This window comes from Hakea prostrata, chromosome 7 (genome assembly GCF_041222555.1).
Source record: "Hakea prostrata isolate BN-2017 chromosome 7, UWA_Hpros_2, whole genome shotgun sequence".
Lineage (NCBI taxonomy): Eukaryota > Viridiplantae > Streptophyta > Magnoliopsida > Proteales > Proteaceae > Hakea > Hakea prostrata.
Genome location: NC_142606.1, coordinates 22,336,492 through 22,362,901, shown reverse-complemented (window position 1 = coordinate 22,362,901; position 26,410 = coordinate 22,336,492). Strand labels below are relative to the sequence as shown.

Genomic DNA, 26,410 nt, shown 5'->3' with positions numbered 1-26,410 from the left:
ATATCTCTTGCTTTTATGATTCTCTTGAAGGGAATAGCTTTGTTGGAATCGTGAGTCACATTATGTATTGGGTCATCCTCACCTGTAATTTCATGTGGATATCGGAGGAAAGACAATGAGAATTATTCATGATAGATGTTATGGTCTATTACACTCAAGCCATAGCTACTGTCTATTTACAAATAGCAGTAACAGATCCAACAATCCCACCCACCCACTCAAAAAACAGAAGCATAGAACCCAATTCACTTGATTGGTAAACAATACTATCATCATATCCTTCGATTGTCCTTTAAAAAGATTCAGAAATTTAAGCTCTAGCCTTCATCTTTACATATACTATACCTCAACCATGATATTGCATATATCAATAATTCACTGTGAAAATTAATAATGACAATCATCCTGTTATGATGGTTCAGCTTCAAGATTAAGAGAGCTCAAAATGGTAGTATTAGCAATAGATCTGAATACATGGTTTCTTGACATGTTAATAGTTTGCTTTGCCACCAAGCAATTCATGTATGAAGTACATCATACCAAAGGAGAACTGCATTCCACAGGACTATAACCATTAGACTATTAAAACCTGAAAGCTTAAAGCATAGACTAGAACAACATTACAATACATGGATGGTGAACATGTAGACCATAGTGCAGCTTATACCTGAGAGGTAAGTGCAAATTGCAAGAGATTACAACAACCAAAAAATTATGCATTTTGAGTCCCAGAAGAAAAATCTGCACCTTGGAACTCAAAACAACAACATAAAATAGACAACAATACAGTCACGATTGGAGGGTATTACATATATAAAGAAACAAAATGAAAGTAAATAAATCAATGTCATTCTGCATGTCTCATCTCCTATCTGGTATCTTACTCCTCGTATACCAACTTGGATATAAAGTTATTCAACCTCCAGTGCTTTCTGGATGTCTTGCTGCAGACATAGAATGAGAATGAGAAGATCAGTTCAATACTTCAAAAAAAAATTCTTGCAAGCACAGAACCAAATGAAAGGAAAGACAGCCTACCTCGATGGACAACGGGCCAGTTGTTGGTGAATACCGTTTGAGAACTTGGCCTTCTTTATCCACAAGGAATTTGGTGAAGTTCCATTTGATCCTTGACCCAAATGTTCCTGCAGCTTTAGTACTAGCCTTGAGGAATTTGTAGACTGGTGCTGCATCTGGACCATTCACGCAAACCTAACAGAAGAGAACTGAGAACTTATATTATTTTCTATGCAAAGTTAAGGTTGAACTAAGATCATATCATTATAATGAGTGAGATTTTTTGAGTCAGGATAGTCATATGGATGGTCTAACTAACATCTTCTATGATCGGCTGAATCTAAATAAAAAGCAAAACTTCGTGTCTCTCCAACTATATTTGCAAAGATTTAACGTAGGTAAAATCAAATGAACTGCAAGCACAGAATTTCCATCAGTGGCTAAGAAATAAGAAACCAAAAAAGCCTCCATAGTGCAAAAGCACTTCACCTAATCTTTTTCTCATGGTACCCCTAACTAGAATCATGATAAGTTAGCTTGACAAGACTTAATACCACCAAGTCACGTATCCTGTTATGAGTGGATTAAAATGCCAAAAATGGTATAGTTATGCTCTCAAGCTTCCAATCTGACGATTTTCCTATGACCTACACAGTCTTGCGTGGAAAATCAAAATGAAGACTAGGAGTACCATAGAAATGAGTACGATCAAGGACTATCTATAATCAACTACTATGTTAGTTAAGCTTAAGAAATCATAAGCAAAAATCACATTGAGCTTCTTCCCTATTCTTTTTAGTGATGAAAAAATACCAATCATTTATCCTGTTGGGTTCAAATTTTGCAAACAAAAGGAGGATGACAGGAAAGGCGATATGGAAATTTTATCAGACAATATTCCTAGTTTCAAACTGACTATCTTTACTTCTTCCTGCATCTCAAATCAGCACGCAGAATTAGCAACTTCTAGGTTATGATCATCCCATGTTATTGTCATGATCAAGGACAAAAAAAATTCAAGTCAGGCATCAATAAGAAGGTATTGTACCAAAATATTTTAAACGCTTTGATTTGATTTTTCAGGTGGCACCAGGAGTGTTCTAATATGTTAGTCAAAGATAACAAAGGGATTTCGTCTTGCTGACTGGATTTGATATTAGAACTTAACTCAAACTCTACCAGTTTGATTGGACAGGCTAAATCTAAATATGCAAATTCTGTGTTTCTCTCTCTAGAACAAACAAGTCCATGTACCACTAATTTATGACCTGCTCCCTTATGATTCAGGTTAGGAGTGTTTCCTCTGATGGACCCCAATGTGATGGTGATCAAGCCTCCATTCTTAAAACCAAGTGCCAAGCAATTATATAAACTATTGCTCCAGATAAAAGGCTCAGGATCAGAAATTGACCACACAAGGACGAAGTAGAAACTAGCCATTTAAGTTCATAGTGTTGGATGCACTGATTCCTGGTCAATTAATTGTGCTTTCCAATCCAACATAATTTTGCAAGAGCGATGTGGACCCATTTCTTTTGCCTCTCTTAACTGTACTGCAGTTTTGACAACCTTGGGAAGAGAGGGAAGCTTCTTTGAGGATGCATCATGCCAGTGGGTATGTAGAACATTTGGGACGAGCAGAAGAACAAGGTGTTCGGAACCCTAGGTTCAGACTAGACAACCCCCCCCCCCTTAAGATCCCTAATAAACCCAAATTAAAAGGTCAAGAAAAAACAAACTTCTCAGATGAAGGTCAAACTCTAGAAAACACTCACAAAGAACAAAAAAGAAGACCTGAAAAAGAACTGCAGTAATCTAACAGTGTTAAAAATAATTGAACAATGGTCAAATCTGAAAATGAAAATCCAGAATATAGGAGATCTCTAATTATTCAAAATATAAAATAAGAAAAACAAAAGTCAGATCAACCACCAAGTCTGGTAGAACATCATGTTTAGTAGGACAAATATAAATCCCAAAATATGATTCAAACTAAAGGAAGATGCTACATGTCTGCTTTAGAGAACAGGATATATTTAATAGAAGCAGATCAGATAGTCAGGAACTATCCCAACCCTGAAGGAAGGTCTGTCTTGGGGAGACTTCAGATGCCCCAAAGTGTTGCTGATTCTTGGATCCAACTCAACTGGATTACGTAAACAGGCAGAAAATCAGGAAATCTAATAGAAATAGAGTATGAGAAAATTAAGATTGTGGCAATGTTACCCACCAACAGGATGTCAGTCTCACTGTCCAAGGACTCACACCATACTGAATCACACAGCACTCATAAGAAATCTTCCACTCTATCATCAAATTGTATTCGAGCTTGACTCTTACAAGCATTATAAAAGAAGCAAATCAGAACCCTATCCTGACTAGGAAAACTCAGAACACATTGGCAATAACAAGATATCATTCAACAGGAAACCTTCTCATGCAAAGTGAGAAAAGTCTTATTTAACTAAACATATTGAATTAAATAAAGATTATCTAACCGAGCCCAATCAAGCTGAGCCTGGCTTTCCTTTTTGCTAGGAGGACATGACAACTCCTCCCCTGCATCAATGTCCACAGTTTGAGACATTTAGAGTATGAGCATACTGAGAGCTCATCAAGCACAGAGTAGTAACATGAGCCTCTCCAGCAGACAACTTCAGACTTATATGTATATATAGATACAGGGGGAAGAGTTTATCAGATTAGCCCCCTAGTACTCTTGATGTGGTGCAGCAATGGGATACACTCCAGCCCCCAAAAGAAACATTCAATGGGAATTCAACATAGAAGGCTTCCTTGGATTGCAGGGATCATAGAGGTGAATGATGTTTGACACTGGCTGACCCTAAATGTGTCGTGGACTATGTAGCTGATGAGTTTGAAGCCTCACACAGTGGACTGGATCTCCTTCCCTTGAATGGTCTCATCTCAACATATACAATGTTTTTTTGGAAATATCAAATATATCACCAGGATACAACCATGGAGATATTTTTCATCTAATTGGGGACACCAGGCATCTTATACTATCTAGAGTATTTCATTCCTCAGTAGAGTTAAAGCAAGTAATCTCTGGCTGATGAGCTTGCAAAATATTCTAAATACATAAAGGCTACTTTGTTTGATATGCTTCATTTCTTTCTGGAGTATGTTTTTTTCCCTTTGCTATTTTATACCCTATAAAATTTTATCACTTTGCTTTCTTCTTCTCATTCTTTTTTTTTCTTTTCTTCTTCTTTTTTTTTTTTTTTTTTTTTTTTTTGGGGGGGGGGTGCGTAATATCATTCTGTTTTCATCAAAAAATTTCTAGGCCACAAACTTCTTTATGGGTTCACTGCCAAGAGAATGGTTCAGAAGCAAGACATGCATCAAAGAGAATGATCAAGCTCTCTGACAGTGGCTTTTGTCATAGATGGCACAGAAACATTAGAAAATCAATTTGTAACTGCACCAGTTCATCTAAAATGTTCTGCTATCTCCAGGGTATGAAGAAACACAAGCAGCCAAGAGAAATGGGATCTTGTGCTTTTACGGGTCTGTTGTTATTCCACCAAGATAGGATTCACTACAACCACAAAGTCATCAAGAGGTATGTAACGAACATATCTGCTATACCCAGCTGAGGATGTGTTGTCAACCAGCTTGCAAGTGGTACCAGATTTCACCAACGGTTCAAAGCTTAGTGTCATTATCTCAATATAATTTCCACTTTCAATTCCAACTCTCTGTGACAAATATATGAGCAAAGAACCAACCTGAAGAGACTACCAGTACTAGGACAGTGTTTGATTCAATAAAGATAGAAATTTGTTGATGGTTGAATCCATAAACTACAGAACTGTACCTTTTGGAAAACTGGATACCCAGCCTGGTATCTTGTGCAAGCAAAATTCTCTGCTTCGAGGCCTGTGCCAGGCTCTTGATACAAGAATTGATTGCATGGAAATGCCAGTATCTCCAAACCTGAAATTCAACCAGTAAACGACTTTGATAGAGAAAACAATAATTTCGGAAATAGAGGGAAACTAATTGTTCGTCTATAGAACAGATAAAAATAAGAGACAATATCCTAGAAAAATAAATTAAACAATACTACAAAACTAGGTGTAGAACAAAGTCAATCCTACTCATTTTGCAAGTTATTTTCTTATCAGGAAGATCTAAGCAATTTTCTCTTTAAATAAATCACCGCCTATAAGAAACCCCAAAACATTATTTTTTTTTTTTTTTAAATCCACATTTCAGCCAAAAGACAAAACTAGTATTGCTAGTCATGGTTGCATTAAATTAACCTTTTATTAATTGGATTTTTTAAGAGTCAAAACTTTCTATGCCATTGCAGGGATTGTTTCCATTGAAAAAAACTGTCACGACCCCATGAGAAAATTTTAATCGGCAAAAAATGCATAAGGAGATACTTGAAAAGTATTGGAAAAAGGGAAAAAGAATAATTTTAAATTACAAAAATCTGACCTTTGTCCTTGTATTTAATGTAGAGTTCTGTCAAGTCCTTGTAGTTGCTGTCTGTAAGACCACTGTTCCAAAAGAAGCAAAGCCAAGATACTTTGACGATGTATCTTATACCAAGTTTGAACTCAGAATTGGTAAAGGCAGAAAGAGCGAAAAATGAAAGAATACCACTTGGAAGCAACGTTAACAATAAGTAGAACCTTCCCCTTGTAAATGCGAAGATCAACGTCCTTACCTCTGCTATCCTGTGCCCAGGGAAGCGAAAGAAAAAAGAAATCTCAAATCGAAATCTTCGATGTTCCAATCCACAGGGATAGGCAGGAAGAATGAAAGAAATACAACAACACATTGAGAATATAATGGGGTTGGTTCAGAATTTACCTTGACCGTGAATTCATGGATAGTGAGTTGATGAACCGATTGTTGAGCACCCATCAGACTCTGTTCTTACAGGTTCTTTTCAGCTTTTTTTTTCCTTCTCAACCTTTCTCACCTGAGCGGATTTTTCTCCTTATAACAACTCTAACTTCAGGTATGTTTTCTTAAGACTCAAATCTGAGATTCTAAGTCCTGTATGAAATGCTTTAACAATAAAGAGAAAATTGAATAAGACAATCTAATCCGCGAAGCTTGACTCTTTGATCTGCGAATCTTGACTCTTTGAGGGGGTTCCATGCAATCTTGTCCTCTCAATTCAGAAATTCCACCAAGAGTGCAGATGATCCATGACATATGAACGCATGTCCCAGTTTCAGACACGGGTTTGAATATCAGAATCGGATCGGGTGTATCGCTGATTCGAACCGGAATTTGCCCTGACCGATCCAGTTGGAATTTGTGGAACCCCACGGATCCTGATTCAAATTCAATGCTGCTTTTGTTTGCTGGAATAAAAGTGGGGTGGTAAAAAAGGGGTGGGAAAATTCTTGAAAAATGTGTAGATTTCTTACTTTTCCTTTAAATCCTAAAATGGTAGAGTGTTTGGTTGCTTGGGGTGGGAAAGTGGGAGACAAGGCTGTTGATGTGGCAGTTCAACTTTCCCACCCCATGCTATTTTAAAACCTTACATATTTAGTGGGATTTTGTGGGAAAGTTGGGAAAAGTAAAAAATGGGACCCACCCCATCACTTTTCCACAAAATCCTTTCTTTTCCTTTTTTTCTCCCTCACCCCACTACATGTAAGACCCACATGTTTTTTTTTTCCCACCCCTTTTTTCCCACCCCACCTTTGCAAACAAACGTCTTGAAACGTGGCTTTCTTCCCCAAATTCGATAAATCTAACGTGTTCTTTACCATACATTTAGGAGAATAGCTCACCTCTGAACACTCCCTATTAGTGGTGCAGAGTTATTACCCACCGCCTTTTTTGTTTCTTCACCACACAGCTAGAAAACTACCCATTTCGTTTGACTATATTGATTTCTTAATTTGCTCCATAAATCTATAAGAAGGAATATATGTAATCGTATGGCTCTACATGAGACACGTAATCATGTAGAATCTATATCAGTATCAAAAAAAAAAAAAAAACCCAATTGGATGCCCTTATATATCCTCTAATCCACTGCTTTGAAGCAAGAATTGTATGATAGATCAACAATCTCACAAATGATACTTTGCTTCAGTGACGGTCAAGCAGATCGAAATTTCGGTCGATTCAAGACTGACCGAAATCTCGCTCGCATGACTGAAACAATTTCGCCCATAAATGCGAGGTTCCCATGTCCAAATTACATAAATTACCCATCAATAATATAATCTCATATTGTTTCATTAATAAAATAAACTTATCCTCTGAATATATGTGCAGAAGTAATATCCATCTTACCTCATGTATGTGGCGTTAAATCCTGCGTCCAAGCACTAATAAATTAGTGATAAGTAAAAATGTAATTATTATTTTTAATGTTTAAATATATGAACTAAGGGTGACTACCATGCTGACCAAAAGCTTCCTTTCCCATTCACCGACTATGCTGAGTTTTTTTTTTTCCCGTCCCAATCGAGAATTTATGCTGAGATTGATTTTCTGGAGTTCCTTTTACTCTTTGAAATATTTTGTTTCTGATTTTTAAATCAGTTATTTTGACACTCCAGATCTGTCCTCTAGGTTCAAAGATAATCTAAATCAACTACGAATCAACAACCTACAAACAATAAGAATGGTGAAAGTGAGCTGTCTCTGTGTACGAAAAACCACCTCAGATAGTCTAGTCAAATTCTAAAAAACACAAATTCTCCTTATGAGTTACTACCCGAAGAATTCCAGGTTCCTTTTGTAGTTGCAAGAGAGTTAATGCAAGCCTGATCTTGGCCTACATTCTTTTTCTCTCTTGAGTTTTTAACCTTATAGGCAAATTTCGTGTTCTTTCTTGAGAAGACAAACTTTAATCATTTGTCAAATATTCAACATAGAGGGCCTGGATGGATTGTGACACCAAACTTGCTAGAGAAGCCACAGGTTTGACACGTTCTCCCCCAAACCTTGTCAATGATCTGGCATGATACTTTGATTTGACATGTCCCTGCTTAAACTCCAGACAAATCATAAAGAAACAATCCCATGAGGATTATGATGGATTAGCACCCCTGTGATGAGTGTGAAGTACCTAAAGTGTTAGAACACAGCATTAAATGCTGAATTTAATGTTCCAACTTGCTTGTTGCTAAAAACAGATTGTTTTCCATCTTCTGGCTAAAGTAGCCAGGAAGTAACATCTCTATAATATCTATTGAACATCAATATCGTCATATTAATATTTCCACATAGCAGTATCTGAAGGAAATCTCAAGAAAGCCACTTTCTAGGAAACGAACACTAGCAGGTTTCTTCCAGTTTCCTTATGCTTATACATAACCAAGGTCAACACATTTACATTTTTTAAACACCCAAGTATAACACATTTACATTTCATTGCACAACAAAAACATATATTTTTCGGTCAACATGAAACAAGACATAATGACTAGACCCATAAGCCCAAGCGATGGGAAAAGAAAAGGGGACAAGGGGAAAAGAGTTTTAAGCCCCAAGATCTCCATAATCTTAAAGTCTTACCATCTCTACATAGAAAGCTACCACCCTTGTGCCAAAAGCACATCCACAACAATACTAACAATAGGAGATTGGCAAATGACATCTTTCAAATGTGAACCATATTTCTCGAAAAAAATTGTATTTCCTTTTTATAAAAATGATACCCCCCCCTTTTTTTCTTTCTGGCCAACAACCAAATACATATAATTCATTTTCCATTGTTGGGCATCAATAAGAAAAAATTTGTATTTGTAACCTACAGTAACCAACTTGAGAAGACCATACTTAATTAGTCAAGGCCTGATAAATCTTTCATCACATTTGAAGAATATAGTCTCCTCAACAAATAAAGAACATAGTTTCGAAGCTGCCTGTCCCATTTGAAGCATATCAGAAGAAAAAGAAATCTAGGAATTTGCCCGCTAAAAGAAATTACGTATAAGAAATCCTTACAAAGATGCGATCATCAATATGCAAAAATTGGCCTATAAATTGAAAAACAAAAGCTGTCGATGAGGTTTTCCTATCAAGGGCCTAGCAAACTAATTACATTTAATATCAGGGAGACAATGACAGCCTAAAGTTAATTATAATGTACAAAATCTCCACAATGACTGCCTATCTGCCTTCTGCTTTTGCAGAAACCAGAGTAAAATACATATGTACAATGAGGTGGGTTGAGCATGCTATCCATCAGAGTTGTATCCTCTCCTCGAGAACTCTTACCTGAGAGGAAAGAAGATTCCCCCACAAAGAATTGTCTCAAATGTTTTAACAAGCCGCAGTGTCCAGATCAAAATTGGATCCCACCTAATAATCATAAACACATTTGTCGGAACCTGTGTGGAAAGATATGGAATATCACAGGATAGAATCATGACATTTGACATACCATCTACTACTAGTTCCCTGGGGATGACCATCTTGGTCTCCAGAAGTTCTGCGCTGTAAAACCAAAAAAGTTTATGAGCCCTGACCAAGAGGTACCTTCCTGACCAATAAGCTGATAGTTTCAATAATCAGACCCAAGTCAATTCCAATATATACCTTCCGGAGGTCTAACTGAAGGCATAGAATGTCTATAACTGAGAGCTCTGGGAGGGAAAGACAACCCACGGCTTGGGATTCTCGCAGATTCACGTGGTGCCCCATAGTAAGAAGACAAAGGTGTATATGACCCCTCAGCTTTATCAACATAAGTAGAGCCTGGGAAAAGATCAAATCATTAACAGTTGCCTTAAGGCCATAAATATATAGTGAAATATCATCAAACCATTGTACCGTTGAAAGCAGTAAATCTATTCACCTAAATGGCCAGGTGCAGCAAGTCTCCCCCCATCACTAATCTCATTCGGGGCTAACTTCACTGTATCTCGACCGGTAAAGAAGTCTCCCCCATTCACATCTCGAACTTGAAATTTCTTGTTGAATGAGGAGCATGACAACTCCCTAAAAGAGTGTGAATTTTGAACTCCCTGAACATAGGAAAACTGATTTGATGACACTGGAGGTGGGGGCAATAGACGGTAAGCCTTGTTATCCATGGGAGCACCATTTGTCTGTGCAGCATTATTCACAGGGTGAACAGTTGATGGAAGAGAGCCAGGAAGATCATGGGAACCCGAAGAAAATGAAGAGCTAGGTTTCTGCACTGACATGGGAAGATCAATATATCTGGGAGCAAAGTAAGGTCCTGTGTCCAAGGTCGTCCCATTGCTGCCACACTGCTGACCAATAGATTGTTGGAACTGGTTTTGAATGTTCTGTTCATGTGAGTCATAGCAAGGAGCAAAAATTAGATCAATATAAATTTGGTACTTCTGTAGCATCACTGATAAAGAGAAGGAACACAGAATAGACTTGAAGTGCCATTTATGAACACAAAACCAAGTTACTTACATGTGCAACATTGTAACGGCTGAAATTACCATTATCAGTAACGGCTCGCGGAAAGGCTGATGGAGGGTGAGAAGGGGGTGGAGGAGCCATAGGTGGTGGGGAAGTTGGCAGCGGGGGAGGAGTTGGGGGCACATCTTCAGGAAGTGGAGGGGCAAAGGGCAGAATATGCTGATCCAATTGACAATTTGAGGTATGTGTTGCATCAACTCCTGCACCTTTATAGATGGAATTCAATTCAACTTCACAACACGGAGCCACATCTTCCATTTCAAGCTCACCATCAACATCTTCCAGAATATGTCGATGCTTGTCATTAACAGATGCAGAGGTTATTTCCCTCTCTGAAGGGACTTCAGGTTCATGTTCAGGAGTAACAGCTTCAAAGTTCTTCTCATCAGAATCACTCCCTTCCTCTTCATTTTTTAGAATCTGTGGCATGTTAAAACCTGCCAGCTGAAAGCTAGTATTGCTGGGAAACAAAAAAGAAACCAGTAAGAGGTAAAAATAAAATCATAACACCCCACCGCCTCCCCTGCACCCCCCCCCCCAAAAAAAAAAACAACCCAAAAAAGGACACGAAGGAATACAGCAATTTGTACACCTCATCAAAACTCATTGATGACTTCAGTTACATGGATCCAAGTAGAGACCCAAAAAAATAAGATTATATATGGGATAAACAACATTACAGCATTGACATGAACTCCATCCAGTCGAACTAATACAAAGAAAAATCATGAGAAGACACAAACCTTCCATACTCATCAACAAGCATTCCTTCCATTTCTCGGATAGGATCATTTAAAGCCCTCTCCATTCTTGATGGCCGACGAGCAAAGACACTACCAACAGATGCGTCAATAGAATCAAGTTCTCGCAAATGGTGGCGAATAATGGTTTCTGGAAGTGTTTTCCGATCAAGCCAAAGTCTCAACACCTTAACAACAGAAGTCAAAGAATAAGGAACACAGCCTACTCAAACGAACTTCGAAAATAAGAACCACCAAGTCAAAGTCACTTGCCTTCATACACTGCTTGCGGTTTTCCCTTGCAGCACTTCCAGGAGGAGCAGCTGCCAACAATAGACGTGGAAGAGCTGCTTGAACTGCAGAAAGATAAAAATCTCCAACACCACCTGAAAATAACGAAGCAATCTACTTATCCATGAACACAAAATCTCAAGAAAATATAACAGTTCAAATATGTACGCATCTATCTAAGTTTTTGCCTGATAGCACGGGTCACTCAGGCCATTGATTAGCAGTCTTAAGTGTGTTCCCATGATAATAGGATGGCAATGCAAATACCTTTTTGGCCACGAGAACACTGGGTAATAGAATCTACAAGGAAAAAAAGGTCCACTCTTCTATGTAAGCTTGATTCCTTCTCCAAATTCCGTGCAAGAATATCCACCACCTATATAAACAAACCATATACAAAAGGGGGGGAGGGGAAAGAAAGAAGAAAAAAAAGAGAGAGATTCAGCATAGAACATTCTACTTTAATTTTAGGCAATTATGATCATGCAATAAAAATGTACAGCAGAAGGAATAAGTTCAGCTATTTCCTTCAAAGGTACTCAACACTAAAGGAATGTACTAATTGCATGGTTGAATTATCAGCTTAAATAATAAGTTTGAAATCATTAACGAATCTTAAAATTGGCTTCCAGAGGCAGTTGGAACCTCTAATTTCCTTGGCCGGTCAAATGGGTTTGGCCAAAAGGCTGAAAAGTAATTAACCTGAAGTGGGTGGTTGGGACAGCGTTGCTTCTGGGGGCCTTATATTAACGAGTAGCCTGGACTGAACTCGTTTTCTCCTTGCTCTTTTGTATTATTACATCTCTATGTAATTCTTCACTTTTTTAAACACCTAAAACATTTTCCACAACAGCAACTGCAGACTTTTCGGTGTAGGTCACGTAAGTAAATAGGGCAACTATTTCCTAATCCCTTTCCACCCTAAAGAAAAATGAAAATAAAATCATTCAGGTGCTGCCAGATCTAACTTTTGAATCTAGACAGAGTATGGCTACCTGAAATCAATGAAATGCACAAAGATATCCAATCCTAAAATTTTATCCACCGACAGAGGCAACCACAGAATATCTCATGCAAATCTTGACAATAACGGTACCAATAAACATCATACAGGCACCAGTAAGACAAGTAAATAAATAGGGCATGAGCAGCTAACCTCAAAGGCAATGCCATATTTTGCACAGTCAATAGCAAGACGGGTTGCTCGACCAATACTCTCCTTTGTCCTTGACAGTGTTTCAAGCATAAGCTCAAAAGATCTCCGTGCGGCGTTTGCTTCTGCATGCACACTCCACTTATCACCGGATTTCTGCCTTGACATTGTAGGTTGAGATTTAACTTTTCCTTCCACATCTAACAAATGCTCACTTTTTCTATGGTGAGGAAGAACATCAGGACTCCCAGTACCATTACAAATATCAGTTCTATTGTTCACAGCATGAACATAAGAACTCAAGGTCTTGGTAGGAGAAACTCGCTCAGCAGACTCAAGTCTATTACTCAAAATTGAGATGTCATCAGCAACGACATTAGTTTCCGAAGGCTGATCTGAAAGAGAGAGTGATCTAGACAAATCTCTCTTAGCCTGGGCCGCAGCAATTAAAACTTTCATTGGCGTCAAACATGGAGAAGCATCTAGACCCTCCTGTATTTGTTTATGTCTAACTTCTGCAGCCTCACACCTAAAATAGCATTTTAAAACAATTTTCAAATTGAGACTTTTAAACCAAAGAGTGAAAAGTAGCAGAAAAGTAGTTAAAAGACTTCAGAGCTCCCAAAAGAATCATGTATATGTACTAAAATACTTACATTTCTTTATTGTTGTTGTCCCCAGATGTTGAAGATTTGAGAGATTTCACATCCTCACCAGAGTCACAACAAGCAGCAGAGACTAACACCTCGGTGCCATTCAAATCTGAGAAATCACCCCTTTTGTTAGCTTCAGAGATAGAATCTGGTTCCTGCTGAATATTGCAATGCTTACCTGTTTTCTCTGCTGCATGAGGACAACTCTCCCCACCTAAGGAATAATCAGAGCCCTTTTTGCCTGAATCTACAATAAAAATTTTGCCTTCTTCGCTGGTAGATGAAGGCTTACCCAATTGAACAGACACAAGACTATCCACCTTCTCATTAGAGTTGAATAAACAAGGTTTTGAAAATCTAACATCAGCATCTGGTTTCATGGTGTCAACAGATGAATCTTCAAGACCTTCAGAACTATCAGCGTTCAAACCGTCACCAAACAACTCTTGTTCATTACCTTGTCTTGAGCTAGAACTTCTCACAATATGGTCACAAGCTTTCATATCTGAATATTCAGTTAGTCCCTCATTAATTGCTGGAGTAAAGCTGGCCAGGCACCTGGATGTATTGCTCAAGTTCATATTTTGTCCTTCCAAGGGAGTCCTTACTTCAACATCCCCATGAAAATGGCTAGCACTCAAATCAGATGAGCTACTAGAAAGCATTTTTGCGGTCACTGGAGCTTCACTTCCTGCTTCATTATCTTCAGCTGCATTGGCAGACATAGCTTCCAGAGCACGGTGAAGGCGTTTAGACGGAGGCAAAGCGGCTTCACCATCCACTGACCCCCCACACCATTGATACTTCTTAGGTTTCCAAAACATATTTCCATTTTCAGTAATACTGGAGCAATTTCTCAAAGGTGAAGAACTACTCAATGCTGGTTTGTCCTCAAACGACATTTTATCAACAGAACAATTATCACAAGATTGAGTGGGTGAGCATACTTGCTCTGAATTATTAACAACCTCCTCCTTAATAGGTTTAGTTCCTGATCTAGGGTCCTCATGCTCTGTTTCATTTTTTGATGTCTTATGGACACACAACGGTTTCTCCTCTGAGTGATTGATATCATCAAGCTCTTCTCTAGATGGTTTGCCCATTCGAACCCTAGCTCTTTTCAACAAAGGCAGGTGCTCATCCCCATCACCTTTACTGGACCTGTCACCTAACTTCTCACAAGGAGAATTTTGTAGACTCATAATTATGCCAGCTCCAACACTTACCTCTTTGTCAAGTTTAGCAGTACATTCAGCTGCATCCTGAATAACTCGTTTTCTATTTGGTTTTCTTCTCCTCTTAAGGACAACTGTGTTACTCTGAAGGTCAAGCCTTTCATTCAACTCCACACCTCTCTCCAAACTCCCAAGGGTCTCAAGTCGGTCAGTTTTGCAGCTGGATTCTAATGTGCTTCCTTCATTCAAGCTATTGTTATCAAAGTTAGTTGCAACTACTTCAGAACCATTATCCTCACTACTACCATTAGAACCTAAGGCTGTAAAATGCAGTGGCGAATCTACATCCTGCCGAACGGAGGCATCCAGTGACTTTCTCATTCGTTTATTTGTCAAGGGTTCATCCACATTGCCACTATGGGTTACAAATTCAGTAGCCTTGCTGCAACCATTTAATGGCCTGAAAAAGCTTTGAAACTTGCAAGGATCAACCTTCAATGAACTTCTAGACCTCCGAACAAATGGTGCTTTTTTTTGCGCAGAACATCCTTGAAGTTGTGTGTCTCTTAATCTTCTTCTCAAAGCAGTATTAGTCTCCACACTTGTTTCTCGAAAGTTAGCAAGAAACAGTGAAGTTTCCACACGCTCATCAGATGTTGTCTCCATTTCCTGCAGCTCTGTTATATCCACTGCAGAAACAGGAAAAACAATGGGATTGCATGGCCCATTTCTATTCTTAGCACCACTTAAAGATTCCGAATGCGAAGTAGACATTTTCACAGGGCCATTCATCCATGATTTTCCACCAGAACCCTCCGAATTTCCAGTGTTTGACACAGTACCTTCATCACCTGAGTTGAACTCAATATCTTGGTCCTGGTTCTTTGCCTTCTCATAGCTATCAATAATCTCCTCTACTGCACGAACAAAATCAGCCCCCTTACCCTGGCGTTTAACCAGCAACGAATTTTTTTTCTCTTCTGTGAATGCTTCAACATCAGCGGGATTGCAGAAAGCACTGTGAGATAATACCCACATTAGAATATGGTGTTGATGAGAACCACAAATGAAAGAGCGCACTGCATTTACAGAATTCAACTCCAGAAAATCTGATGCATTTGATATTTTTCTCACTATGCTAGGAACTGATAGAAAATTAATTTCAAGTATGTATGCTAATTTTCTACTCCTTATTTATTGTTCTGGGTTGATTGTAACTAATCATGTATCACAAGTAATTTTACTAGCTTACCCGGTCAGCAAATATATATCTACCATAAGCGGGATGGTGTAGTGATCCCAACATTAGAGAGGGCACTTTCTGGATTGGCAACGTGTAATTCCAAACTCAATTCAATCAAGCAACTTCCTACAGCAGTCCCTTTCCGCGCATTGTTAGCCATCTATGGATAGGCATGAACCCCCCCCCCTTTTTTCTTTTTTTCATAATGCTATAGCCCCTGAACATTAAAATATTTGCTTTGCTCATGTCTACACTCACAAAGTGTGTTCCTTTATGTATTTTGACCACATTTTTGCACTGTCGATAGGATAAGGTTCAAGTTTTGATCAAGATGGCCCAAAAATTCGGTTAAATCACAATTTTCCAATAAATTGAGATGATACCATGGGTTATTTATAGAATCCAGGTTTCGACAAGTTTCCACAATATCTTGAAAATTTCAGTAATCTTGACTGACATTTCGAAATATTGGTTGTTTTGACCAATAAATGCCAAGCTATGACCAATCCACCAACCCAGTTTCAACAGGTTACAGTAGTTTCAACCAATTTCAAAGGTTTCAACTTGTTTTGACCAGCCCATTACATGTCAAGTTTTAACCCAAAAATATCTTGGTTTCAACCCATCTCACCTGAAACAAGCCTCAAAACCAGGACCTTGATCCTTGGATAGGAAAAGTGTGCAAAATTTAAACCCCATTCAAGCCAATCTTAAAAGGAATGAGTAGCATTAAGAACATCTAAACCCTGTCACCTAGGCATTCCTGGCCCTTCTTTGGGGTCAAGACATCCTGGTGTCACCTTGCTTGGGGGTCACATTAGTTTTCATTGCCCTCTATAGCCTTGCCTTGCCTTATTGCCTAGACAACCATCCATCTAACCTTATTTCATCATCAAATTTATACTTTATAATGTTATCTCAACAAATGATGTCAAGATGGATGAGATACAAAACTAGGGAGGATTCGGTTAGAAATGATCATAATAGAGCTGGTATGGGAGTAGCTCTGATAAATGACAAGCAACAAGAAAGTCGATTGAAGTGGCATGACCACGTCCAACAAAGGCCTTTAAATGCACCTGTACAAAGAAGTGATTTAATCCACATTGAAGGAATAAGAGCTAGGGTAGACCTAAGATAACCTAAGGAGATGTGGCAAGAATGGATATGCATGGCTTAAGCCTTTTATCTGGTATGGGCTCAAATACAGCTGATTGGAAAGCAAGGATCCATGTAGTTGACCTCATTTAGTTCATTTCATTGGGATAAGGCTTATTGTTGTTGTATAATCTACTTATTTCTCTTGGAATTGCTCACCATCTCATTACATCAGTCAAGTTGATTAAAGGTTCTCTCGTAAATATTAATGCTCCATTATTGCTGGATTTTTCCAACACAAAAATGATTCAAGTTACACCAATAAATCCAAAAACAAAGACTCTAGTTTCCAGACCTGTTATGCTAGAGTCATATTTAGTGACTGATATGGGTATATTAATAATCAGGCTTGAAAAGTAAAATCTTCATAATGATTTTTAAAGTACAAATTCCCTGGTATGAAGTCTATTGGATCTGTTAAAAAGGATATCGTTTCCACTATATTACGTGACTGGAATTTTCTTTTTTTCTCTCTTGCCCCTCCCCCCAAACAAAAATTCGGAATCCTAAGATAGTGTATTCCTAGTTCTTGTAGCTCCTACAAATATCAGAAAATACCTCTGGAACATTGCCAGAATATCCTAAATAATATTTATTGTGAAATTCTACAAAAGGAAAAGTTGCTCTAACATGCATCATAAAGAATCTATTAGGACTGTCACAACCTACTTTTAGCAATGGAAGGGCATGTGATGTATCCAACCTTTGTTTAGCAAGGACATTCTCTTGGGGGAAAAAACTTATCCCCATCACAAAGGATACCAGGCTTGAAGCTAGGACAGCCAGTTAATAATACCAAATATCAATTCAGTAAATGTTTTGTATCTGCTACTCCCTTACTTAAGATATTAATCATAAAAAAGCAAATACCCCCTACTAGAATCCCAAAAAATGAGTTAAAATATTAAATTCTGGAAGGATAAATAATATCCACATGAACTTTGAACAGAACTGCAGTTTGATCCAGTTAATTCCTTGACCATGTGAGGCCAGGTCACACCAGTTGGATCTTGAATTTGAAAGGACTTTTCAAAACTGAAGGAGATCTTCAAGATATCTGCTGTTATGGGGCTTTTGGGTCTTTGCTGACTCTTTGTAATGTTTCCAAGTGATAAGCAGGAAACTAGGGTTTAGATGGTTGGATATATCTTTGAAGAGGCATTGGGAAACTGGGAACAATACCAAGAGATGTATGGGATGAGTTGGGTGTTTTGAGGATTGGGAGAAGATTGCTTTGTTAGGGATGTCGGAGACCGTTTTCATTATTTCAGTTCCCTAACATCAAGAAATGTTCCTCAACAGACTACCCAACATCTACTTGACTAGACTCGACAGTCAACCTAAACCCTAACCTTCAAACTAACCAAAAAAATATTGTTGGTTACTCGAATGTGAGAGTTCACATAAGACCTTGGCTATTGGATCCCAGTTAATCTCCTATCAATCTAGAACTATAATTATCCTTTATATCAACATCTTAAGGCCATATGCCTGATCAATTTTTGCCACTTCATTATCTATCCTGATGAGACAAAACTCACACAGCATATTCTCAGCCATTGTTCTACCTATCATAAACCTTTTCATTCCAAGGTTGATTTCCACAACTCCAACTTAGCAGAGTCCGTATTTTTGTCTCATCAACCAAATCAATCTCATACATAAAGAACATGATTTCACAACCCAAGTTGGTATAAAACAATAAGTCGAACAAATATCTTGACAAGATCTTTCCCAAGTTAATAACTTTTATAGTGTTACTTAATTGATGGTTTTGGTGGATTTTTCCCCACATAAGACCTGAAACTAATATAAGGAAGGACAGTGAACAGTCCTAGCATAGGAAGGCTGCAACAGTGGGCTGTAATGAAAGGAGAACTAGAGGAAGAGGAAGAAGAGAGAAATTCCTTAAGAGAAAGGAGGAAGAAGGAAGAGAGTACTCACACTCACACAAGCTCTCACAAGCATTACTCAATTCATTCTATTCAATCTGAAAATGGTTATCCCAATACAATCAATTTAAAGAAAATAAAACACAAAATCTAGTTAAAATCTAATTCCAAAACAGAATCCAACCCAAAGTCTAAAAACTCTCATGCCATGTAGGAATATTAAAACAAGTAAAGACTAAACCTAAAACTGAAATAAAGTATTTAATTAACAGTCTAATACTACATCGGATAGTTTACCTTGAATCATTGAAATCTACTTTGGACTTGTCATACATTATGCAAAAATATGATTGCCAATAATTTTCAATAATCAGGTAAGCTTTCCATCAAAAGTCGCTCATAAGCATAATTTCACCATTCCTGAAGTTGCAACAAAAATCTCAATTGGTCTCGGTTGAGACAAAGTCCACAATGCTTAGTTTAGGATGAGATTGGTGTAATACTCTGACTCAAGTCATCTCGCCTTGGAGTACGAAAAACTAAGATATTACCATGATCTAGGCAAGTTCTTGATCTATGATAAATGTCAACCACAAAAAGCATACATCAAGGAACTCATCTTGGATTCTAATTGTTAAATCACCAATACTAATTGTACCAGTCTAATACTACATCAGATAGTTTACCTTGAATCATTGAAATCTACATTGGACTTGTAATACATTATGCAAAAATATGACTGCCAATAATTTTCAATAATCAGGTGCGCTTTCCATCAAAAGTCGCTCATAAGCATAATTTCGCCATCCTGAAGTTGCAACAAAAATCTCAAATGGTCTCGGGTGAGACAAAGTCCACCATGCTTAGTTTAGGATGTGATTGGTGTAATACTCTTGACTCAAGTCATCTTGCCTTGGGAGTACAAAAACCTAAGATATTACCATGACCTTGGCAGGTTCTTGATCTATGATAAATGTCAACCACAAAAAGCAAATATCAAGGAACTCATCTTGGATTCTAATGGTTAAATCACCTATGATCTGTACAAACAAAAAAGGGCTTAAAGCTAATCCAAAATGTAACCCACCTGCAATTCGGGATTCAATACCTTGGATCCCCCAAATTCACACTTAATATCTATGATTATGCTCAACATATATAAGTAGGAGAACTCTGGGAACTCCGTCACAAGCTCTTAAATCCTAAGACAATGAAGACCAGATGGAGATCCTTCTAGCTACCTCTAAATTGTCCGATGAATCTCTCAAGCAAGTAGTTTTTGTCATGGGTTTCCCTAGCATTAAATAAACTGGTTCTCCACAATACTAATTTTGTCTTGAGTGTCGGGCTTCAATAAATTTCCCACGATTTGATAGTATGACATAGATACATGTCTCCGTAATTATTGCAGCTCTGGATATCCTCTTTATTATTTATAAATGAGAACACAGTGCTTCTGTATTCATCCTACATTTTCCTTGTGCACATAATATTATTATACAGGTTGGTTAGCAAAGTAAGCCAAAATTTCAAGAGACTTCCACACTTCTACTAGACCTTCTCTAGGCAATGTGCCTTCCCTAAATTCATCCTCGTTAAAGCAGCTTTTATTTTAGACACTTTAATTTTTCATACAAATCTACGACATCAATGTCCTGATAAGTATATAGTATTCCAACACACTATTACTCAAACTGTCTTCATTTAGGAGGCTACTTAAGTAACCTTCCCATCTATTCCTACCTCGCATTTAGTACCCTGCATATTCACTTTAAACGTGTCTTCTCTGGTCAAGGCATCTACACTCATCCTTTCCCTCACTAAAACAATCTTTTAGATAGACCCCCCCCCTTTTCTTCATGCTCAGATTATTAAAGAGCCTTTTGCATTTCCCATAATATACAACCTCCATTCCTAACAAATTTATACCTTTGCAGATATCCACATGCTTGTCCTTTTTCATGTCCAACTAGCTTTCATAGACCTTATAGCTAATAGGACCACGTCAACCCACCACCAAGTCTCTAAATGAATGACATTATCCTTTTGATTCGCCAGAGAAAACCTTTTTATGCATGCAGTGATCCAATTTTATGTATTAGTGTCCTCAAAATCCCACTTTCTTTGTTTGACCACTTTATCACTTAATGATCTCAAAGTATTTCCTTTTAAGCACTGCCATCTTCAGCTAAGGAAAATTATCCCCACCTTTCCATTCTGTGTGGCAGAAGCACATACCCTTAACCACTGATCCATATTGAGCAGTTTGGATCTCCCTAAGTAAAACCTTAAACATAACAATCCACAAAACCTTCTACTAGGAAGAAATCTATTCAGCTACTATGATAACCACTTCTGAAGGTCGCTGATGCTGTATCATCGCCATATTGGGCTTCTTTCCTTAGGAATAGTCTAGATTATGTATTTGGCCTTCAACCCCATTGGTCTACTTTGTAATTAGCTAATTTGATGGGCCAAAAAAATAAGTAGAAAGTAGGATAACAGGATTACTTTCTTTTATTAAATCAGAAACTTATTTTAAATCTATTTCCTTCAAAAATCTCAATTTCTAGTAAGTTTACGTTAACTAATAGATTGAGAATTGGGTTAGACCTTTCCTTTTAAGTATACAAGTCTACTTTAGAGTCAATTTCCAATTTTGAGTCATAGTTTGCCCTACTTATGCATTTTCTTCTCCATCTTGCTACTTAAATTTCTAACAAGAAAAGATTTCTCATCGGCAATTAACTTGATATTCTCTTTTTAATCTATACGTAGAATCATCCCCATCACCAATTCTTCTTCTAATCTTCTAAATGCCCCCAACCTAAATTCTTTTTTTTTTCTTTTCTATTTTCGTACTCAAAAAAAAATTCAGATCTACACCAATATGACCATTAGAACGGTCCCACCCCTAAAGGCTCCTCTCCATATATCATTACCTATGGTCACTACAATTACATCCCCATCCAACTAATAAAACATTAAAACCAATATTCTTGTGTACCCCAATCAACTACCAAAATTCCTAAACTCTAAACTCTTACTTTTGAGTTGAAAGCCAACAACCCAGGGCCCTAGCTGATCCTACTCAATCTATGGCTGCACCAGTAACTAAATGATCCTCTCTTTTCAACCCAAGTGTTTGCCATGGGTAAATCATAAACCACAGCCAAATCTCAAACGGAAATCTAGTTCTTCCTCTCTAACAACCCTATACTACATCCCACTTTCATTACCTCTACAATCTTTCCCATCAAGTCCATTCAAGTCACAAATTTATTTTTCCCGAAACAAAAACAGTTCACATTTCATGATCGAGCAACATTGCAACACAAAACCCATACACGCACATGATCCAGCTAAGATGATCAAAAACCCATATTTTTCCAACTCAATTCTGTTTTCATCATGATTCTCAGTTGTTTTAACTCTGTTCTACAGCTCATGCGCTCGACAAGGAAAGATTAAAAGTTATGCAGAATCTAAAACATGGAACAGAAACTCAGTTATTGAGACTTAGATGACAAACTAAAATGGATACTGGATTTTAGTATGCTTCAACAAGGTTTTGACCAGTTTCAACCAGGTCACAAGATTCTGAGCTTTAAACTAGAGCCTGCAAATCTTGATTTCGGGCTGAAATCAACCTCAAAACTGAGATATCAAATCCTGAGCTACGATAGTTTATAAAAAGCATTAGAGTATCACTGTAGGATTAATAGGTTTCACCTTAACCCCCTTCTGATTTCTTAATGAAATAGTCATGAATATTCACTGGCTAAAAATGCGTCAAGAACACCATTCAAAAAGAGAAGTCAGAAATTGGATGACATACCTTAATCATCCAAGCTCAGAAGTTGCAGTGCGTGTTAGTTTCTTACTTAGAATGGTTGACTTCTGTAGCTGACGCTAAGAGTGTAAATTGGTCCAGGACCAGGTATGTGATGGATTTAAGTTCATTTCCAAAGAGGTGTGAATCCGAGACTAAACAAAGTCCCTACTCAGTTAAAAAAACCAATAATTGAACCCAACATGATGTTTTCCGTTTGTTTCTTAAACACATCAGTTCTGTTTCATTTACACTTCTATACTAAGCGTATAGAATCACATATTATACTAATAAATTGGACCCTAATTCAGTTTGGTTTTGGTTACAACCATCTGTTTCTAAACATTTCCTGTTCTGGATCCAAAACCAAACCAAATTCGGCTCTTTTATCCCAAGTACAGATAGTAACCAAGCTCTATTTAGTTTTGGTTTTTTGGTTCCTGTTCCACACTAACACCCTTAATTGAGGCTACATTTTATCAGTAAAACCTACATAAAAGGTGAATTTCAGGGGAAAAACAATACATCAAACATTGATTTTACCTAGATACATTTCCCATATCCATGGTTTCATACAACAAACCTCAAAGAGAGGAAGCAACGAAGAAAACAAGGCCAAACTATGAAAAGAACAAAGCAGAAAAATAGCCAGCTTCATCCAGTTCACAATAGCCACCATAAAGGATGATTGCAGAATATTGAGCAAGAAATGAAGTAGGATGGCCACCGACGTGCAACATCAATGAGAGTCCGCAGAATATTAAGGATGTCAGGAAGATTTAAGAAAAAGACTCAGGTTCAACATTTTTTATTTAAACGTTATACTGAAAGTAGGTCTATAGCTTACACACACACACAAAATCTATAACAAAAAGAAAGATGAAGAATAAGCATGTCAAGTTAAAATTCTATTAACTCCATCTAACCAACAGAGCACAACTGTGACACGTAAACTAAGTTTTTCAAAAGAAATCTCTAAGAGAAAACAATGACAACATCCATTAACCAAACAACAAACATGCCAAATATAAAGCTTCAAGGTAACCAAGTATTCTAGAACTCACATTTGTTTGGTTCCGAAGAAGTAAACAAGCACTTTCTTCCAGTCATTTGAATAGCCCCATTTTTCAGGTTCACTTACCTGTCATTACCAATCATTTTCTAAGAAAATAACAACCCAAGCAGAGCTACAATCATAAAACACTGTTTATTTCATTAGGGGATGAGGTGAAAGATTAACAAATGGAAAATTTTAAAATAATAGTAGTAACCATTTCCTCTTTGGCAGAGATGACATTAAAGTTTTTCTCTAATTCCACAATTTAAAAAGGATCCATCTTGTAGGGGAAATCAACCTTTCTGACAAGAAGTATAACTGTAAAATACAAAGAAAGAGAGGGAATTCACCTTCCACAGCTCATATGAAACCACCCACCACGCCCCCAAAAGGCAAAAATAGAAGAACTACAATAGCCATGTAGAAACTCTAGAACATCCTACTGATATTAAAACATAGTAGCGATTTTATAATTTCCAAATTACCCCTTTATCATACATAACTGTGTTAACGAACAATCAAGTGCTGGGAAAGAAGAAAAAAATCTCAAAATAGATTTCAACAAAAAATAATAAATTTTTCCCACTGAACTGTAATATACATACCGTTGCAGGCCAGGCAGGAAAACCTTTCACCTTGGCGAGGACAAGATCCCCAACTTTCCACTGCCGTCGTGCGGCGGCTGCAGAAGTTTTGCCTCTTCTGCGACTGGGCGCCATGAACAAAGGGGTTACAGAGCCTTAGGGTGATACGGGTTGTGCAGATTGTATAGTAAAAGAGACTAGCCTATCTGAGAACTGAGTTATTGAAACGAAACCGAAACCGCTCGCCCCTCTGAGGAGGAAGAGAGCTTCTTCGGACTGGTTAGGGTTTTGTGCAGACGAAAAAGATGATAAATTTGCAGGCATTGAATCAATGACAAGATTGAAAGACGGTTCTTATTGTGCCTGTTAACAAAACCTTTATTCCTGCGGGGGAAGGAGAGATGTTGGGGAAGAACCCTAAAACTGTGAGAATTATGGTCTTTGTGCTCTCCTACTCTTTCCTCTCCGCATATACGGATACGCATATGACCCTTGACTGCTAACGTGCACCGGTGGCGTACGACCTAACCTGTGACCGTTTTAGGTTGGCACAAGGATATGGCCGCGTCCATCTGGCGATTCGGATTTCACACTGCAGCGAACTTCAAACTAATTATCGGACCGAAATTTGTTCCTATTGATACTCATAATTCTATCCGAATCGAATTTCGAAAATTGAAATCCAAATTTCCAAAAACATATATACACATACAACATTTGCAAATTACTCGATATCTAATTATTTTTTCTGAGTTCATTGATTAATTATGACAAATATCTAATATTTTGCATGATAAAACTGTTGTTTCAAACTCATGTTTCTACTTTCTAACAACAATTAACCTTTCAAAATTGTTGGATTTGAATCTGGCCCTCCAAGTGAATTACGATTGCACCTTTTTTTTTTTTGATAAATAATTACAACTGAACCCAAGTACGTCAAAGAGTGAGAGTGAGCCGACCTGGGTGGTCAGATAGCTACCTCCGACAAGTAAGTCATATTCAAATAAAACACCACCCTGGTTCCGAGTTGGGCAGCTAAAGAGCAATTAGAAAGTAAGTTGAAAATTTGGTGAGCGCACTGCCCAAACTGGATGTGGTGTCCGATCAACATATCTTCTGTCTAACATAGGTCTGAGGATCTCCGAGTTGGCCAACGTCTTCCCAAGCCCTCTTTGCGCACGTGAGGCCTCTATGAGAAATCTGGTGTGAATTATTGGTAGTCAAAAGGAGTGTTTAGGCAACATCCTAAGTAAAGCTCTTTCTCACTATTCAATTATCATACCGTGGTCTGGGATCAAGCTCCTCAGGCCCAAGTGTGACATGTATGTTTCTCGAGCTTTGTATGGATTTGTGGTCAAGTCCCCTAGTTATTTATGGGAATGTTTGGTTGAACTTGACATGTCCAATTTGGAATCGAGCCCAATTACAAAATGGTATAATAAAACTAATTCTATTACCACACCAAATTTCTAAGCAAAAATTACATATAGAAACATAAAATAATTTGTATTTTTATGATCAGGAAAAGGATGTTTGTTATGCACATTCATTTATGTGTCTACCACTTCTATCAAAATTTATCTTTTCGGAGTATACATATTCAAAAGTTTATTAATAAAAGCAATCGAGTGTTGGAATATCTCACTTAACATGGGCATATTTTTCCTTTCTCTTTTTATGTGGTTTACTAGTATGTTTCTTATGGTTTAGATGGGCATTTAAGTCATTTCTATGTTGTATATTTGAACATCCTTTTGGGATTTACGGTTTCATATGAATGTAATATGCGTTGGGTGTTCTCTCCCTTTCTCTCTCAGGTATGATTCTCCTTTGTCTCTCTTGCTCTCTACTTTGAGGATTGGTAATTGGCTCCCTCTGTGGTTTGAAGGCGTTACCTATCTTCAGTTGAGTTTCGTGCTACTCATGGATGTGTTGATGTTATGTGTTTCCAAGTGAGATCGTTCTATGTTGTTCGGTGTTGTGATGCCAAATGTTATTGGGTTATATCTGGAGGATTTCTTCTTTGAGATGTTGTAATTGTTATTTGAGAGTTCCTCTATACCCAACTTTACATTGATTTAACTGTGCATATTATCTTGAGTCCTTTGGACTTATCCTTGGATGTAGGTCATTTAACCGAACCAAGTAAATTGTTGTATAGTGTCTTTGATTTCATGCTTGATCCACTGTGCATA

At 37.7% G+C, this 26,410-nt stretch overlaps 1 protein-coding gene across 1 annotated transcript; it reads right to left on the bottom strand.

Moving 5' to 3' along the window:
- Positions 1–271: 271 nt before the first annotated feature.
- On the bottom strand, positions 272–24,715 carry LOC149010590 (protein HUA2-LIKE 3-like). Its single transcript, XM_089162454.1, has 18 exons — positions 24,234–24,715; positions 23,636–23,712; positions 13,275–15,464; positions 12,622–13,147; positions 11,733–11,841; positions 11,448–11,560; positions 11,178–11,362; positions 10,426–10,894; positions 9,833–10,289; positions 9,574–9,732; positions 9,253–9,466; positions 9,125–9,155; positions 5,869–5,928; positions 5,656–5,732; positions 5,491–5,552; positions 4,862–4,980; positions 1,039–1,212; positions 272–944 (listed from the first exon to the last, which is right to left on the bottom strand). Exons 1-18 carry the CDS (start codon positions 24,345–24,347, stop codon positions 912–914), a joined length of 5,169 nt encoding a protein of 1,722 aa, XP_089018580.1. The 5' UTR covers positions 24,348–24,715; the 3' UTR covers positions 272–911.
- Between the last annotated feature and the right edge of the window lie 1,695 nt (positions 24,716–26,410).